Source organism: Thamnophis elegans, chromosome Z (assembly GCF_009769535.1).
Source record: "Thamnophis elegans isolate rThaEle1 chromosome Z, rThaEle1.pri, whole genome shotgun sequence".
In the NCBI taxonomy this organism is placed as follows: Eukaryota; Metazoa; Chordata; class Lepidosauria; order Squamata; family Colubridae; genus Thamnophis; species Thamnophis elegans.
The window spans coordinates 8,674,419-8,691,627 of record NC_045558.1 but is presented as its reverse complement, the minus strand read 5'-3'; the positions used below and the strand labels follow the sequence as shown (position 1 = coordinate 8,691,627).

General features: G+C 43.4%; 1 protein-coding gene across 2 annotated transcripts in view; it reads left to right on the top strand.

Annotated features, from left to right (window-relative positions):
- The window catches only part of XYLB (xylulokinase), a 155,589-nt gene that overhangs the window by 119,241 nt on the left and 19,139 nt on the right, over positions 1-17,209 (top strand). For both annotated transcript variants that reach the window (XM_032236989.1, XM_032236988.1), the window contains 2 exons: positions 3,493-3,580; positions 5,777-5,871. In XM_032236989.1, the coding sequence (XP_032092880.1) occupies positions 3,493-3,580; positions 5,777-5,871 (183 nt within the window). The remainder of the gene's footprint in view (positions 1-3,492; positions 3,581-5,776; positions 5,872-17,209) is intronic.

The following is a 17,209-nucleotide window of genomic DNA, read 5'->3' as shown; positions in this document are numbered from 1 at the left end:
TTCAAAACCAGGGAACCAAGGTCTTGAGTAGGCAGAGCCTTAGGAGGAATTAGCCAGGAAGGAAATTTGTGTAGGAGATAATTACATGCATGGAAGGACATTCAGGATTTACTGTCCTGGTCATCTGTACATCTCCTAGGTAAAGAACTTATCGGGAGCAAACCCCAATTGGTCTAGAAAACTACCATGGAAACTTCCAATCAAATTAGATCCTGTTGAGCTCAATCTGCTGTTCAGCAGCTATTATAATGTAAATATTAGAGACTAGATGGATTAGGCAGGATATAATAGTGTCCTCCAGGATGACATACAGAATAAGATACTAGAGGGCAGGATCAAAAGGGCAGGATCAAAAGGGCAGGATGGAAGCTTCTAGGAACTCAACCTAGAAGTAAGAAATTAAATTTCATTAATTTTATTTCTTACTTATTTGTAGCTTCACATTTTCCGACAGGGCAGTTAATTAGTGGAACAGTTGCTTCCCTGATGGTGAGTCCTCCCCATCACTGGAGGTTTTCAAAAATAGATTGGACAACCAATTCATCTGGGACAGCATAAGCCTTGAGAGGGACTAGAAGACCTCTGGGGTCCCTTCCGACCCTATGATTCTATGTTTGTGCAGTCATTCAGAGTCGACCTGTGATTTTGGAATTTCAGAATCCATGAGAGTGCAAATATAATATATTATTTGTAACACTCTGACTGTATGTATGTTGCACGGAGAACTGGCACTTCTTTATAACTTAAGAAGGGACCAGAAAGCAGATAGTTTTTAAAAAGGGCCCCTTCAAGCAACAACGGAAAGGAGGAAGGATGAGGAGGGAAAAGAAGAAAGGGTAAAGCAGAGGAAGTAAGGGAGGGGAATTTAGGAGAGAGGGGAAGAAGGAGGGGGAAAGAGGGGAAGAAGAAAGGAGGAAGGATGAGGAGGGAAAAGAAGAAAGGGTAAAGCAGAGGAAGTAAGGGAGGGGAATTAAGAGTAGGAGAGAAGGTAAGAAGGAGGAGAAGAGAGAAGGAGGGGGGAAAGAGAGGAGAAGAAGAAGGGAGGAAGGAAAGAAGAGGGCAGAGAAGGGAGGTTGAAAAGATAGAAGAGGCAAAGTTGTTGCAAAATAAGATGGAAGCATTGGATGGCAAGAAAGTGACCCAAACTGTATTCTATATATTTGTAAGAAAATAACAATAAAGATTAATGATGAACAGTTAAAAAAAAGGGGAGGGCGAGGCTCCTAAACCTTTATCTCAGCCACTGTTTCCTGTTCTTGTTGTTGATGAAGTACAGCTCATTCCCACTTGGAAAGAGGCCTTTGGCTTCACGTCATCAGTTGACACATCATCGGACTGTGACATGACACCGAGAAGAAAAGGTCACGTCAATCTGTAGCCAGAAAACCACAGAAGTTCACATCTTTAGGTTCCTAGAAAAGGCAAATTAAAGCAGATGCTTTTCAAAGTAAACAACTGGGAACAGTCAATAAGCCACAACTTTATTGGAACCTTTTGCTATTGTCTGGGTGTTACTACCATTGTGTATTACAGTTGTACTTGTTTGCAACTATCTAAGTTTCTGTAACATTGGCCTCTTTGCATTTGTTCATAAAAACAGTTACAGGTAAATCCTCCACTCACAACCACAATTAGGATCAGAACTTATTTTGCTAAGCAAGATGGTTGTTAAGTGAGTCATGCCTGATGTGGCTAGGAAGGTCACAAATGGCGATCACATGACCCCAGGATTCTGCAATTGTAATAAATGCATAGTAGTTGCCAGTCCAGAATTTTAATCCCATGACAGGGTGTGTGTGTGTGTGCTGCAATGGTCATAAGTTTGAGGACCAGTTGTAAGTCCCTTTTCTTTTAGTGCCGTTGTAATTTTGAATGATCGCTAAATAAATAGTTGTAAGTCAAAGGCTAGCTGTACCATATTTTGAAGGATTGTAAGAAAAAATAAATAAAGATCTGCCTGCCATTGACCCCAGCTAAGATCATAAAGCATGCAGGGATGACCTGTTGAGGATATAATTTCTAGGAAATTCATTTTAGGGTTTTGGAAAAAGAAGGAACTCTGAAGGATACGTTGAAACCAAGTCAGCAACCCAATTAATTCTGCCTGATTAGCAGATGCTAAGATCCAAACATTGCTCACTTTTTTTTTACGTATTTAAACATTGCATCCACCCCCCCTCCCCAGTGAATGTTTTAAGTGAGATTGAAACAATTCTACTCAGTCCTATAGCCTCCTTCCTTTTTGCTGCCCATAATTTGCAAGTATCTGATTGTTCTTAGTTTCTTTGTAGCCATTCTGTTGGGGAGCTAAGAAATCCGAAGGCCAGTATTTCTCAGGGGCAAAAGGTTGAATAGAGATTTTATTTTTCCCCAAGAACGGGTAAAGACAACAGATTTGTGTGTGTAAAATGCCATGTAAGTTCATCTAGTACCTTCTCGGACCTTAACCCTGTGTCTTGGTAATAGCTCTCAAAACTCCTGGATTTAATTCAGTACTTTGCTTTCCCAGATATTATTTGCACATTCCAGAATTGGAAGGGAAATATTCTTTCATTGCAGGCTTAAAAAGTAGCCAGATTGGCTATTGGGGTTCTTCCCAAATCATGAGACAAGAATAATATGATCTCCAGCAGACTGCTCGGTTTTTAATAAGTGTAATATTTATTTATATCTGGCTTTTGATTAAAAACCCAGTTGCCCATTAGTTTGCAAGCTACAAAATAGAATGCAGTCAGTACTGGATAACTTTGAAATTCCATTCCTGCTCATGTTTTAAGCTCACGTTAAATTGTTGCCAAATGATGCATCCTTATGTATTTTTTCCATAAAACTGGATTTATTTGATAGGATTTACAAAATCGAGGGACTGTCCGTAATCTGTGTAGGCATTAGATTGTCGGGGAAGCGCAAATGAAAGTTTCCCTTCATTTTATCCCAAGCATAAAGGCCCTTGATAAGCTGAGAAAGAGCAGCTGGGCTAAAGTCACTTGGTGTCGGTCTTTGAGGTAGGCCAGGAAAAAGTCACTGCAGCATTAGATGAATTTACTTTATTGTTGTACAGTGTAGTAAAAGAATCTTGAAAGCCTACACGAGCTTCTCTCTACTTTGTGTTATACCAAAAACAAACAAGAAAAGTTTATTTTGAAATACTGTTTCTTTTCATTTTCCCAGGGCTGAGTAGTCATGTTTTCGCCTACAATGATTCATCCATTCTTTCATCAAAGTTATTTCTATCTTCTTCTACATCTAGTAGGTTTCCGTGGTTGAGGATGGATTTCAACCTAAGTCTCCGGAGCTAAAGTTGTCCACCAACTTTATCCTCAACTATTACCTGTTATGTTTTTCTGCTGATCCATCTGAAAGATGCCTTCAGCTACTTTTTAATTAATTTCCCAGTGGCGATTCTTAGCATCGCCTGCAAATCTTGTCTGTCTGTCTTGACAACCGAAGCAAATTGCAGAGTGATTTTGTTTATTTTATTTTCCTTTTCAGATCCTGTCTGATGTCTTCAGTGCTCCAGTGTACACAATCGACACTGCTAATTCAGCCTGCTTAGGTTCCGCTTACAGGGCCATCCACGGTAAGTCAAACAGAAGACTCCATAAGCGTTGGACACACAACCAGTACAGCTGATCCTCAACTTCTTAACTTATTTCTTTAGCCACTGCATTGCATTGGCATCCATCAGTCTCAAAAGACTATGGCAGTGTTTCTCAACCTTGGCGACTTGAAGTCCTTTGGACTTCAACTTCCAGAATCCCCCAGCCAGCACAACTGGCTGAGGAATTCTGGGAGTTGAAGTCCACAGGACTTCAAGTCATCAAGGTTGAGAAACACTGGACTATGGTATCGTGCTCTGAAAAGAGATAAAGCTGGAATGTCCTCTTTAGGGCAGGAGGCCTGAGTAGATTAATATGGAGGATAGACTATTACCCAAGCAGCAGATCTCCCCTCTCCACATCACTGAAATAGTCCAATGGAACGGCAGAGCCAATACAATTGGTTCCAGCTGCATCACAGGAGTGAATGTGATTATACATAGTCACAAACTGTTTCCGGGACTCCGGCTCCAGATTTTGCCTCGAGGTTGACGCCTTTTCCAGTAGTGGATATAGCCACAAGACAGTGAAGATAGCTAGAAAGTGATGAGGAGGAGGGCAGGACTTTTTTTTTTTTTAAGGACCTTATCGGTGCATTCTTTATTGGATAATGCTTTTTAGAGCAGGGGTGTCAAAGTCAACTTCATTGAGGGCTGCATCATGGTTGTGTTTGAACTTGGGGGGCCGGAGTGGACATGGCCAGCTTGACATCACTTGTGTCGAGAGTGCCTGTGGAGGACCGAATTCTCTGCCAGCAAAAACAGGCTCCTGAGCTCCATGTGGCTCTCTGGAGCTCTGTTTTCGCTGGCAGAGGCTTGCTGGAGGCCGTCGCAACCAAAAATGGAGCTCGGGAGCCCATTTTCACTGGCACAGGCACCACGGGCCAGTTCTTTGTTATTTTCCCCAGGTCAGCTGTACAGGCCAGATCTAAGTGTCCCATGGGATGGATCTAGGCCCCGGCCTTGAGTTTGACACCGCTGTCTTAGCACAATACAGTTCTGGTCACCAGGCTTATAAAAAGATTCTCCTTTTAGCTCCTAATGATAAATCAACTTTTGTGAGAGAGTCCTCTATTTTCTTTAATGTCACATACAACTTGTGTATCTTTGGGTTAAATATAGGGCCAAGAACAGCTTTGTGGTATTCTAAAAGGCTCCTGAATTATTATATTCGAGACCAAGGCTTTCAAAACTTGGCAACTTTTAAGACTTGTGGACTTCAACTCCCAGAATTCCCCACTGGTCAAGATTGGAAAGCCCTGGTCTAGACCTTGGCGAATAAAAACCCACCCTAAAAAAAAGTACAGTATTTTTGGAGTATAAGACACATCTTTTTCTCTCAAAAAAGAGGGTGAAAATCTGGATGCGTCTTATACACTGAATACAGCATTTTTGGCCTCCTGAAACTCTGCCCCCTTCACCAAAATGTCTGTGCATAGCCTTTAGGAGGCTTCCAAAGTGCTCCTGGGGGCTGGGGAGGGCAGAAATGAGTGAAAAACAGGCGATTTTTTGCTTGTTTTGCCCCCCGAACCCGCAGGAGCACTCTATAAGCTTCCTAAAGGCTATGCGTGCCCCTTTTTTTGACAAAAAATGGACCCGTTTTGGAGAGGTCTGCAGAGTGCAAAAACTTTTTAAAAAATTTGCCTCTTTAAAATCTCGGGACATCTTATACTCCGGTGCGTCTTACACTCCGAAAAATACATAGTTTTTTTAAAGACTTAGAAGTGCCACAAGACAAGTTGTGTGAGTGTGTTTGAATGAGTGCACTAATAGGGCTTATCCTCTGGATGAGACCATGAATTCTGGCCTGTGGCCTTGTTTATAAGTCTGAACAAAGTTTCCCCTTTTGTGCATGCTCCTGGACCTTCAATTTATTCCTTCTTCATCAGTCCGCCTCTGGTGGCTGCCTTATCATCATTCTTCAGCGATCACTGATACTGTTGAACTTGCAACTGTGTGGCCAGCTTTACCCTCCATGGGACAAATTGAATTATTGACCCAGATGTGATCCCTGAGACCTCACATGCCTAGATCCGTGCATTTGAAAATAAAATCTTTAGTCTTTATCCTTCACTCCTGAAGACTGACCCGTCTGGGGAGGATCAATGCAACATATGCATCTGCCAAGGAGTTCAGACAATCCCTCATCTTGTTTCTCCTCATTGATCTTCTTGGTAGGACTTGTGGCAGAGGAAGGACTGCCCTTGACCGATGTTGTGAAATCAGCACCGCCCCCCCGATTAGCTGCTACTCCCACTGCAGGCACAAGTCAGGTAAGGAGATGGCCTTACTTATTTTTTCTCTAAGTCCTATTCAGGGGTGGGATTCAATTTTTTTTTTACTACCAGCTCTGTGGGGCATGGCTTGGTGGGTGTGGCTTGGTGGGCGTGGCAGGGGAAGGTTACTGCAAAATCCCCATTTCCTCCCCACCCTAGGAGAAGGATACTTTAAAATCCCCATTTCCTCCCCAGTCCAGTGGAAGGATACTGCAAAATCTCCATTCCTTCTCCACTCTAGGGGAAGGTTACTGCAAAATCCCCATTTCCTTCCCACTCTAGGGGAAGGAAACTGCAAAATCCCCATTTCCTCCCCACTCCAGGGGAAGGGTACAGTAAAAAATATCCATTCTCTCCCCAGTCCAGGGGAAGGATACTGCAAAATCCACATTTCCTCCCCAGTCTAGGGAAAGGATACTGCAAAATCCACATTTCCTCCCCAGTCTAGGGAAAGGATACTGCAAAATCCCAATTTCCTCCCCAATCCAGGGGAAGGATACTGCAAAATCCCCATTTCCTCCCTACTCTAGGGAAAGGATACTGCAAAATCTGCATTCCCTCGTGATCAGCTAGGTCTCGGGAGGCAGAGAATAAATGGGAACGGGGCCAGTCAGAGGAGGTACTCCTCAAAATTTCCACTATTATCTCTCCAGAACTAGTCAGAACCTGCTGAATAACACTTCTGGTCCTATTGGCTTTAAAATTACAATGGTCGCACACGGTAGCCCTTGACCCATCACCATTCCTTTATCCCAAAGGTGCTTTTCCCTCCCCAAGAGGCAAGTGAACTTTTGTTTTTTTCTGGAAGACGTTTTGCTTCCCATCATTCTCATTTTCACTTCTTGGGTGAGAAGTGAAACGTCTTCCAGGAAAAACCAGAAAGTCCAATTGACTCTTCGAAAACAAAGCATCTTTGGGAGAACCGCAACCTGCATTTCCATAGAATTGGACCGTTCATTTACTCACCATTTGAAATTACCAAAGCGCTGAAAAAAATGACTTATGACTATCCTGTTTCCCTGAAAATAAGCCTCCCTGGATAATAAGCCCAATCGGGCTTTTGAGCGCATGCACTAAAATAAGCCCTCCCCGAAAATTTTGCAACAAGGCAGCAGAGATGTTGCGACCATGCTCACCGCCTCAAAAATAATAAGTCCTCCCCAAAAATAAGGCCAAGTGCTTATTTTGGGCGGTCAAAAGAAAATAAGACCCTGTCTTATTTTCAGGGAAACACGGTAATGATTGCTCTTATGACTGTGATAGTATCCCCACAGTCACATGATCAAAATTTAGTTGTTTGGCAACTGGCAAGTACTCATGGCGGTTTCAGTCTCCCGGGATCATGTGATCACCAGTTGCAATCTTCTCAGCTGACTTTCAACAAGTCGAGAGGAAAGCCAAATTTTCTTAATGACTGCATGAGTCACATTTCAGTTGTGGTGAGTTGCTTAATAGCTGTGGCAGGAAAGTTCATAACATTAAACATGACTCACTTAACAACCAGTGGAGGTTGTTGGTAATGAAACATCTGCAATAAAGCCATCAAGCTTGGAGAACACCAAGGACTCCTCATTTAACAATTGCTTAGCAATGGAAATTCTTGTCCCAATTGTGGTCATAAGTCGAGGAGTACCTGTGGAAATTAGGATAATTGTTCATTTGTAATGAATTTGGAAGCTTTTGAGTCCTTTTTGAGGAATGGTTGGGATACCATATCAGATTTTCATGAGAATGGGGAGCTATGAGAAGGCAGAACAAAGGAGAAATGAATGCATTGTGGCATATATGTACATAATAAATATCTTTAGGATTGAGGCAGGCAACTGGATGCCCTCCAGATGTTTTGGGCTATAGATCTCACAGTTCCTTGATGCTGGACAGATTGGATGAGGCATATGTTTGAAACATCTGGAAGCCTTCAGGCTGCTTACCTATATTTTAGAGCACTCATTGAAGAAGTTACACCTCTGAGCAACTTTCCCACAAAGATGTACCTTATTTTTCGGACTATAAGACGCACTGGTCCATAAGATGCACCAAGATTTCAAATAGGTAAGAAAAAAGAGTTTGTCCTCCCTGGTCCCCAGGAGCACTCTGCAGGCATCAGCAGGGCTGGGGGAAGGCAAAAAATAAACCTGTTTTTATCTTACACTGGAAAAGACCCGAATATATATATTTTCCCATGTAAGATTGAGATTGTCTTGGCAACATTTTGGCAAGGTCTCACTCGCCATCTTCAGGCTGGTGTTTTTGGCTTAAAGTGTGGTCAGAGCTGCTGTCTTTCTATAAATTTTGGTGGGGTGTGTGTGGAGTGCTGGTTTTGTTTCAGTAAGTGGATTGATTGGCTGTGTGGTTGTATCATGATGGGTAGATTGGTGCTGGCTGTGTGTCCATTGTTGTTTTGTTTTGTAACGGCCTAGGTGGTGTGGAAGGTATGTCTTATACTCAGAAAAATACAGTATTTCCTGGTGAATGCTAACCTCATTTTATGATGTATTATGACTGCACTGATCCAAGCTTGCTTCCTGAATTACATACATGCTGTAGAAAAGCCAATGCTGAATTCATGACTGCCAAATTGAAGGAGAGGTTAATGCAGGTGGACATATTTATTTATTTATTTATCATCTGTCATTGTGCATCTAGGTGAACTTTTCGGGGATTCCAGAAACTCTTGGGAAACATAGTTGGGATATCAAATGACATTGGATAAATCCTTGGGTCACCCCTGTGCCTACCTTCCCTTGTGTTGTGCCTCTACTTGCTGTATTTTTCAGAGTATAAGACGCACCATCATTTTGAAGAGGTAATTTTCTTAAAATAAAAAAAAAGTTTTTGTACTCTGCAGGCCTCCAAACCCTCTGCATGGCTTGTTTTTTGCAAAATGGGGGGCATGCACAGCTTTGGGAGGCCTGCCAGGCGGGGGGGGGGGGAATGAGCAAAAAACAGCCCGTATTTTTGCTCGTTTTTGCCCTTCCCAGCCCCCAGGAGCTCCCAGATTTTTACCCTATTTTTTGGGGGAAAAGGGTGCGTCTTATACACCGAAAAATACGGTACCTTGATGGTGAGATGTCAGTCCTGGTTTTCCTGTGTGAGGGAGAAGACAACTTTTGATGCCCCCCTACTGCATCTCCCTGGCCTCCCTCATTTTCCACGATAGAAATCTGTACAGTTTTGCCTGCTGGCGGTATAGATTCCTCCACGAGCATCAACGTGGCAGAAGCCATGGAGTTTGCCAATAATCCAGAGTGTTAATATGAAAACTGCCAGGGAAGTTTCTAATCTGATGAGTCAGTTTAGTTCTGTTTTTAACAGGCTGCCTCTCCTTGTCTATCTGATTCTGTTCTGTTGAGTTTAGCAGCTTTCATTTAAATGATGGTTCTTTTTATAAACCTCAAAGTCGACCAGAGGTTAAGTGCTGTCTTCTCTGTAAAATAACTGTGTGAAGTGTTGTCTTGATCAGAAGCCCCTCCAGTTTGCTTTCAGGGTATTCAAAATAGGTGTTTTTCAGCGAGAAAAGAAATGCAAACAGACACTTTCATATAAATAACCTTCAAAAGACAGAATTTACATGGGTTTGCATTTATTTATAGATAGATAGATAGATAGATAGATAGATAGATAGATAGATAGATAGATAGATAGATAGATAGATAGATACAGACAGACAGACAGACAGACAGACATACATACATACATACATACATACATACATACATATATAATCTACGAAAACATATGCTTGTATGTTTGTATGTATGTAAGTTTTCGTAGATTTTCATGAGTGTAGGTATTCGGGTCTTTTCCCATGTAAGATTGAGATTGTCTTGGCAATGTTTCGGCGAGGTTTCACTCGCCATCTTCAGACTGGGTTTTGGGCTTAAAACGTGATCGGAGCTGCCATCCCTCTACAAATCTTGGTGGGGGTGTGTTGAGTGCTGGCTTTGTTTCAGTAAGTGGATTGATAGGCTGTATGGCTGTATCATGATTGGTATATTGGTGCTGATTGGTGCTGGCTGTGTGTCCGTTGTTTTGTGTTGTAACGGCGTGGGTGGTGGGTGGGGCTCGTTTGTTGACTAGGGCTGGTTTCTAGATGTCTGGTTTCCAGTATCGTCACGTTTATTCATGTTTCTCTATTTCGATAGCTTCCATAATTATTCTCTTGTTCAAATGTTCAGCTTTGGAGATTAATTTGGTTCCTTCAAAAGCTATCGAAATGAGTGAGACCTCGCCGAAATATTGCCAAGATAATCTCAATCCTACACAGGAAAAGACCCAAATACAACAAGACCAACAAAAATCTACAAAAACATTTATATATATACACATACACACACTGTATACACTGTGTATGTATGTGTATCTATGTGTGTGTGTGTTTGTATACACACACACACACACACACACATTTTGTCTCCTCTATAGCTGATTCTGCAGCATCTGGTGACTTCTGTTTTTTTCCAATGGGTAGAATTAATTTATGGAAAAAGGTTATTTCTCGATGGCATAGAGTTACACAAACATTATTTCTGCAGTCCTTGACATTCAGCTATGTCTGTAGGAGGGCTCCAGATTGGTAAGATAGTTAATGGTGTGTCATGGTTTCCGAGTGCCATTCAAAAGTGGGTGGGTGGGAAGGAAGGAAGGAGCTTGGGGTTTTGATGTTCTCCTCAGCCATCCTGCTGATACTGACCCCTGACCTTCCGTGTTTTAGATGCTACTGGATTTCCGTTGGGATTTCTGGTGTCCTTGCAATACCAAAGCCACAATCCTCAACTTATAACTATTCATTTAGCAACCATTTGAAGTTACAATGGCACAGGGTGAAAAAAAATGATGTAACAACAGATCCTCACACCTACAACTCTTAGAGCAGGGATGGTGAACCTTTTAGAGACCGAATGCTCAAATTGTAACGCAAACCCCACTTATTTATCGCAAAGTGCCAACACGGCAATTTAACCTGAATAATGAAGTTTTACTACTTAAAATAATGATTAATAAGGCAGAGTTCAGCTAATTGTTCTAAGGAAAATATGATAAATGCATTTTTATGCCCCTTCATTTTTTTCTGCTTTTGAAATATTATGTTTAGCAGCAATAAAAAAGAAAACTTTTAAATACCATTCACTTTCCCTCCCTTCTCTCTCTCTCTTTCTCTCTCTTTCCCCTCCCTCTCTTTCCCTCCCCCTCTCTCTCTGCCACTCTGCTTTTCTCTCTTTCTCTCTCTTTTCATCCCTCTCTTTCCCACCTTCTCTCTCTTTCTCTCTCTTTCACCCTTCCTCTCTCTCCCTCCTTCTCTCTCTGCTTCTCTCTGCTTTTCTCTCTTTCTCTCTTCTCCTCCCTCTCTTTCCCACCTTCTCTCTCTCCTCCCTCTCTTTCCCACTTTCTCTCTCTTTCCCCCTCTTTCCCCTTTACTCTTTTTCCCTCCCCTTCTCTCTCTGCCTCTCTCTGTTTTTCTCTCTTTCTCTCTCTTTTCCTCCCTCTCTTTCCCACCTTCTCTCTCTTTCTCTCTCTTTCACCCTTCCTCTCTCTCCCTCCCCTTCTCTCTCTGCTTCTCTCTGCTTTTCTCTCTTTCTCTCCCTTTTCCTCCCTCTCCAACCTTCTCTCTCTCTTTCACTCTCTTCCCCTCTCCTTCTCTTTCCCTCTCTCTTTCACTCTTCCTCTCTTTCCCTCTCTTTCCCACTTTCTCTCTCTTTCCCCCTTACTCTCTTTCCCTCCCCTTCTCTCTCTGCCTCTTTGCTTTTCTCTCTATCACTCTTTTCTCCCTCTTTCCCACCTTTTCTCTCTTTCTCTCTCTTTCACTCTTCCTCTCTTTCCCTCCTTCTCTCTCTTTCCCTCTTTCCCTTCCCCTTCTCTCTCTGACTCTCTCTGCTTTTCCCTCTTTCTTTTTTCCTCCATCTCTTTCCCACATTTTTCTTTCTGTCCCTCCCGTTCTCTCTCTGCCTCTCTCTGCTTTTCTCTCTTTCTCTCTCTTTTCCTCCCTCTCTTTCCCACCTTCTCTCTCTTTCACTCTTCCTCTCTTTCACTCTCTCTCTTTCCCCCTTCCTCTTTCCCCCCCTTCTCTCTCTGCTTCTCTCTGCCTTTCTCTCTTTCTCTCTCTTTTCCTCGCTCTCTGAATTGTGCTCGTCTGTCAGAACACAGGTCTTTAAATACCTTTTTGTGAGATGAAAATTAGTCTGAATATTGTTTGCTCAGATATTAGTATTCAAACACATTTCAAACAATTGTATGAAAAATGTCTCTTTTTTTCAATGCTGTTATAACTTTGAACAGTCACTAAATGAACTTTTATAAGTCAAAAACTACCTTTACTTTTCATATATTGTGGTACCTTGGTACTCCGCTGTTTTGAATTTGGTATTCAAATTTTTTATTTGAAAATTTGGTCCCAGTACTCATCATTTGTTTGGTATTCAACACACATTAGAACTTGTCGCTGTTGGCTTCCTTGTGACTCAATACATTATTCCTTATGGGAAAAATTTGTTTTGCACCTCCTGGAACCAACAAATGATTAGGTTCCACTGTACCTAAACATCAGGCGTTTCCCTACATGAGCCAAATGAAACAAACAAAATATTAAAAAGTTGTGATATTTAATAGTGACTTACCAAGCACATCTAAATTATATGAAAGTAACCAAAATATCTTTACAATCCTTGCGGTGTGTGGCAACCTAATGTTTAGAAATTGAAAGTTCGAAAATTTGACATGCTCTAAAATAGAGCCATGTACTGCTGTAGAGGACAGAGGGAATGGCTGTGAAGGACTACAAAGACAATGGTCGGATAAGATGGGCCAGAGGTTGGACCAAAAAAATAAAAATTGAAAAACTGTCTCAGAGAAGCCCCTCTCTAATTCACCCAAAAATACCTGGAGGGAGAAGGGAACACATTCAATCTTGTGAGATTCTGTGACTGTAGCTGTTAACAATAAAAATAATCCTGACCTACGTGGCCACCAGTTCTTAATCTAGTCCTGATGATGTTACCTAATTAGTGTAATGAAACGTCTGCAAGAAAACAAGCAAGCTCAGATAGCAAGGACTCCTCAGTTCCTTAATCTGTTCTGCTTTGTAGGACTCACAACCATCTCGCAATTCTGAACGAGCACATTCTCTTAGACTTGTGAATTACATGTCTTTCGTCTAACACAGATATGTCAAATTCAAGACCTTGGGGGCTAGATCCGCCCTGCGGCCCGTGGGGACTGGCCCGTAGTGCCTCTGCAAGCGAAAATGGCGGCCCTCCTAAGTTCCATTTTCACTGGCAGAGGGCTGTAGGACGCTGTCACAGCTGAAAACAGAGCTCAGGAGCTTATTTCCGCTGGCAGAGCGCTTGGGCCACCACAGGTGCCCCCCCAAAAAAGTGATGAGCTCACCCTGTCCCCCTGAGGTCAGGCACAATCCTGATGTGCCCTTCAATGAAATCGAGTTTGACACCCCTGCTCTAGCACAATTTGCTAGATCCAGTGCATTCCTAGTCTTATCAACATATCCCCAACAGACTTGTTTGGAAATAATGAACAGGAACTTCCGATAAGGATCTTTATTCTAAAGAAAAAAAGAAGAAGAAATTATACAGGTGGTCCTTAATTTGCAACCACAATTGAGCGCAAATTTTCCATGCCCACGCAAGACGTATTCACCCAACAGTTTGAGTACCACTTTGTTGTTGTTGTTAGTTGTGAAGTCGTGTCTGACTTATCGTGACCCCATGGACAACATTCCTCCAGGACTTCCTGTCCTCTACCATCCTCCGAGTCCATTGAAGCTCATGCCTATTGCTTTGGTGAGTCCATCCAGCCACCTCATTCTCTGTCGTCCCCTTCTTCTTTTCGAGTTTCGAGTTTAATAAAATTTGTATGCCGCCCACTCCCATTGGGACTCTGGGCGGCTCATAGCAAGACAAAAGAAACATTTAAAATTTAAGAATAAAAAATACAATTAAAAGTCCACATCATCCATTCCATCTAAGCGGGGCTGGATATCAATCAACAGCCCCAGGCCTGCCGGACCAGCCAGGTCTTGACGGCTTTACGGAAGGCCGGGAGAGTGGTAAAGGTCCGGATCTCTACGGGTAGATCATTCCACAGGGCCGGCGCAGGAACAGAGAAGGCCTTGTCCGGTTGACGGCACCCGGAGGAGGCCCAACCTGTGCGATCTTGTTGGTCATTGGGAGGTAAGCGGCAGGAGGCGGTCTCTCAGGTAGCCAGGTCCTAAACCATGTAGGGCTATAAAAGTAATGACTAGCACCTTGAAGCGCGTCCGGAGACCAATGGGGAGCCAGTGCAGCTCGTGGAGGATATGTGTAACATGGGTGTATGTAGATACACCCCATATCGCTCGCGCAGCTGCATTCTGGACCAACTGTAGTCTTCGAACACTCTTCAGGGGCAGCCCCTTTGCCTTCCATCTTTCCCAGCATGAGGCTCTTCTCCAGGGAGTCCTTCCTTCTCATCAGGTTGCCAAAGTTTTTGAGTTTCATCTTCAGGATCTGGCCTTCTAAAGAGCAGTCAGGGTTGATCTCCTCTAGGACTGACTGGTCGGATCGCCTCGTAGTCCAAGGCAGTGGTGAATTTTTTTTACTAACGGTTCTGTGGCCATGGCTTGATGTGTATGGCAGGGGACGGATACTGCAAAATCTCCATTCCTCCCCAATCGGGGGCCAGCCAGAGGTGGTAATTGCTGGTTCTCTGAACTATTCAAAATTTCCACTACCAGTTCTCCAGAACCTGTTAGAACCTGCTGAATTTCACCCCTGGTCCAAGGGACTCGCAGAAGTCTTCTCCAGCACCATCCATTGCAACTGGGAAAACCATAGCCTTGACTAGACTTTTGTTGGCAGGGTGATGTTTCTGCTTTTTAATGTGCTGTCTAGATTTGCCATAGCTTTCCTCCCCAGGAACAAGCGTCTTTCAATTTCTTGGCTGCAGTCTCCATCTGCATACCACTACGCACAGTGCCACTTTGAGTACCACAACACACAGGCGGCTCTCGATTGTGAGATTGCAGCAGGCAGCTTCCAGAATGCTTGCTGGCTGTATTCCTTTCCCTCCGATCTCTTTGGTGCTCCTTTCCTAGCACCTGCGAGGTAGATCCTTCCAGTTTGCAACTCATCCAGATGTTGCGTCTCGCCAGCTGATCTTGCACAGAAGGTTGTGTATGAGCGAAAGAGATTTAAATCTTTGTCTTGTTACGAGTAGAGTGGGAATTAATGTCCAGCTCCTATTGGTCTTAGTCAACGCAGGTCCCAACAAGAGACACAACATCTGGACATCAAATGGATGAGGAACCTTCTCCCATCACAGATATAAAGCTGTGGAGAGTTTTACCAGCTAACCAGAAGGAGAATTCTGCCTTTTGTGACTGGGATTCTTGCTGAAGTCTCACATTTATCAAGATGACAATGATGTAGATTTGGAAGAGTTGGCCCGAAGCAGCTGATCCTTCTTCTCATCAGCTGGCAATGAATAGGGTGTTTAAAAGGGCCATCGGATGGTAATTAACTTTTGCTCATTATCCATCTAGGTTGGAATAGCCAGCTGAGCCCATGAAGTTTTCTGCATTTTGTTCCAGGAAATCTGTTGAAGTTCTCACTCTCTGTGGTCTTTCCCCTCCCCCCCCCCCATACCTCGCCCCATTAAGAGGAGAGAGAGGAAGCTTTGGAAGTATTTCTTTTAGAAAAGGAAGATTAATCCAGAGCAGTGGGCATGACTGAAATAACTCGGGAGATTTTATAACACTAAGTATATGCTAACAGACAATAAGAAGCCATTATGGTCACATTAAAATGCTGGAGTAGTTTAGCAATCTATTAAAGCTGGAGATGTTTGGCTTGTTGGTTAATTAAGCCAAAAGGTGCACGTACATACGCATGCACACAAGTCACAGGCCCTACAGAATGGCCTAACAACTTTAACAAGCACAATAATTTTCTTGTTTGTTCAGATGTGAATGCCAACTTGGTTAATGCAAAATGTGAGTAGGGCTAAAGCTTTTAATTCCTGCCCTTCCTTCCTTCCTTCTCATTCATTTTATATATGCTTCCTCTTCTTTCCCATCTCTGAGCAATCAAAGGACTCAGCAAGTGAGTACTGATAGCCTTCGATTTGCAACCATTTGTTTAGAGACTGAGGTTAAATTGCCACTGAAAAAAAGTGTGACTTGCTACTTTTCACACTAATGACTATTGCAGTATTCCCCTGGTCATGTGATCACCATTTCCCAACTGGCCTTTAAAAAGCGAAATCAACGTGGGAAGCCAGATTTGCTTAATGGCTGTATGGCTCACTTAACAACGGCAGTGATTTACTTAACAACTGACAAAAAGGATCATAAAAGAATGCATAATTTACTTAAGAGCTGCCTTGCTTAGCGGTGGACATTTTTGGCTCAATTGTAAGTCGAGGATGGGTAGGATATAAACCCTACCCAAATAATAAGCCCTAGTATAAAGGGATTGGGTGTGGCTAGCATAGGAGGTGGTGAGCACGCATGAGCCAACGGTGTTCGGTAGCAGTCACAGCCCATGCAGTGCAAGTGAATTAATTACATGTCCAAGTAGCAGGAAGGGAGGGGGCACGCGATCCGAATGGGCCACAAGAAAGCCGAGGGGTTGGTGGGCCAGAGTGGGTGGACGGCTGGCCACGTGAGGCTGATCTTTACGCGGTGGCACCAGCGATAGACAGAGGCTGAGGCACTGTGGGGAGGGGGGGAAGGCAAACCGGATGAGCTGCGTGGGCCGCAGAAAAGCCGAGAGTTGGTGGGTCGTAGTGGGTGGTTGGCCACGGGAGGCTCGTCTTTGCATCTCTTGGCTTGCTTGTGGCCTTCATGGCACATCAGGATCACTTGCCTTCTGTCCCATGCCGGTGCCTCTGTCTGTTGCCGGTGCCACAATACAAAGACAAGCCTCCTGTGGCTAGCCATCACTCCGGCCATCGACTCTCGGCTTTCCCATGGCCCATCCACATCACGTGCCTCCTCCCTGCCTGCTGCTTGGACAGATAATCAATTCACCTGCATGGCATGGGCTGCAACTGCTACTGAACACCATTGGCTCATGCATGCTCACCACCTCCTATGGTGGCTACACCCAACCCCTTTACTAGGGCTTATTTTTGGGTAGGTTTTATATTAGGCACACACTTAATATCAGGGAAGGCCTTATTTTCAGGGGAAAATGTGGTAGTACCATATTTTCCCCAAAATAAGACCTAACCAGAATATAAGATGTAACATATCTTTTGGAGCAAAGATTAATATAAGACCTGGTCTTATTTTCAGGGAAAACCAGTTCATCCTTGACTTACAATTGGCCGGAATGACTGGCTG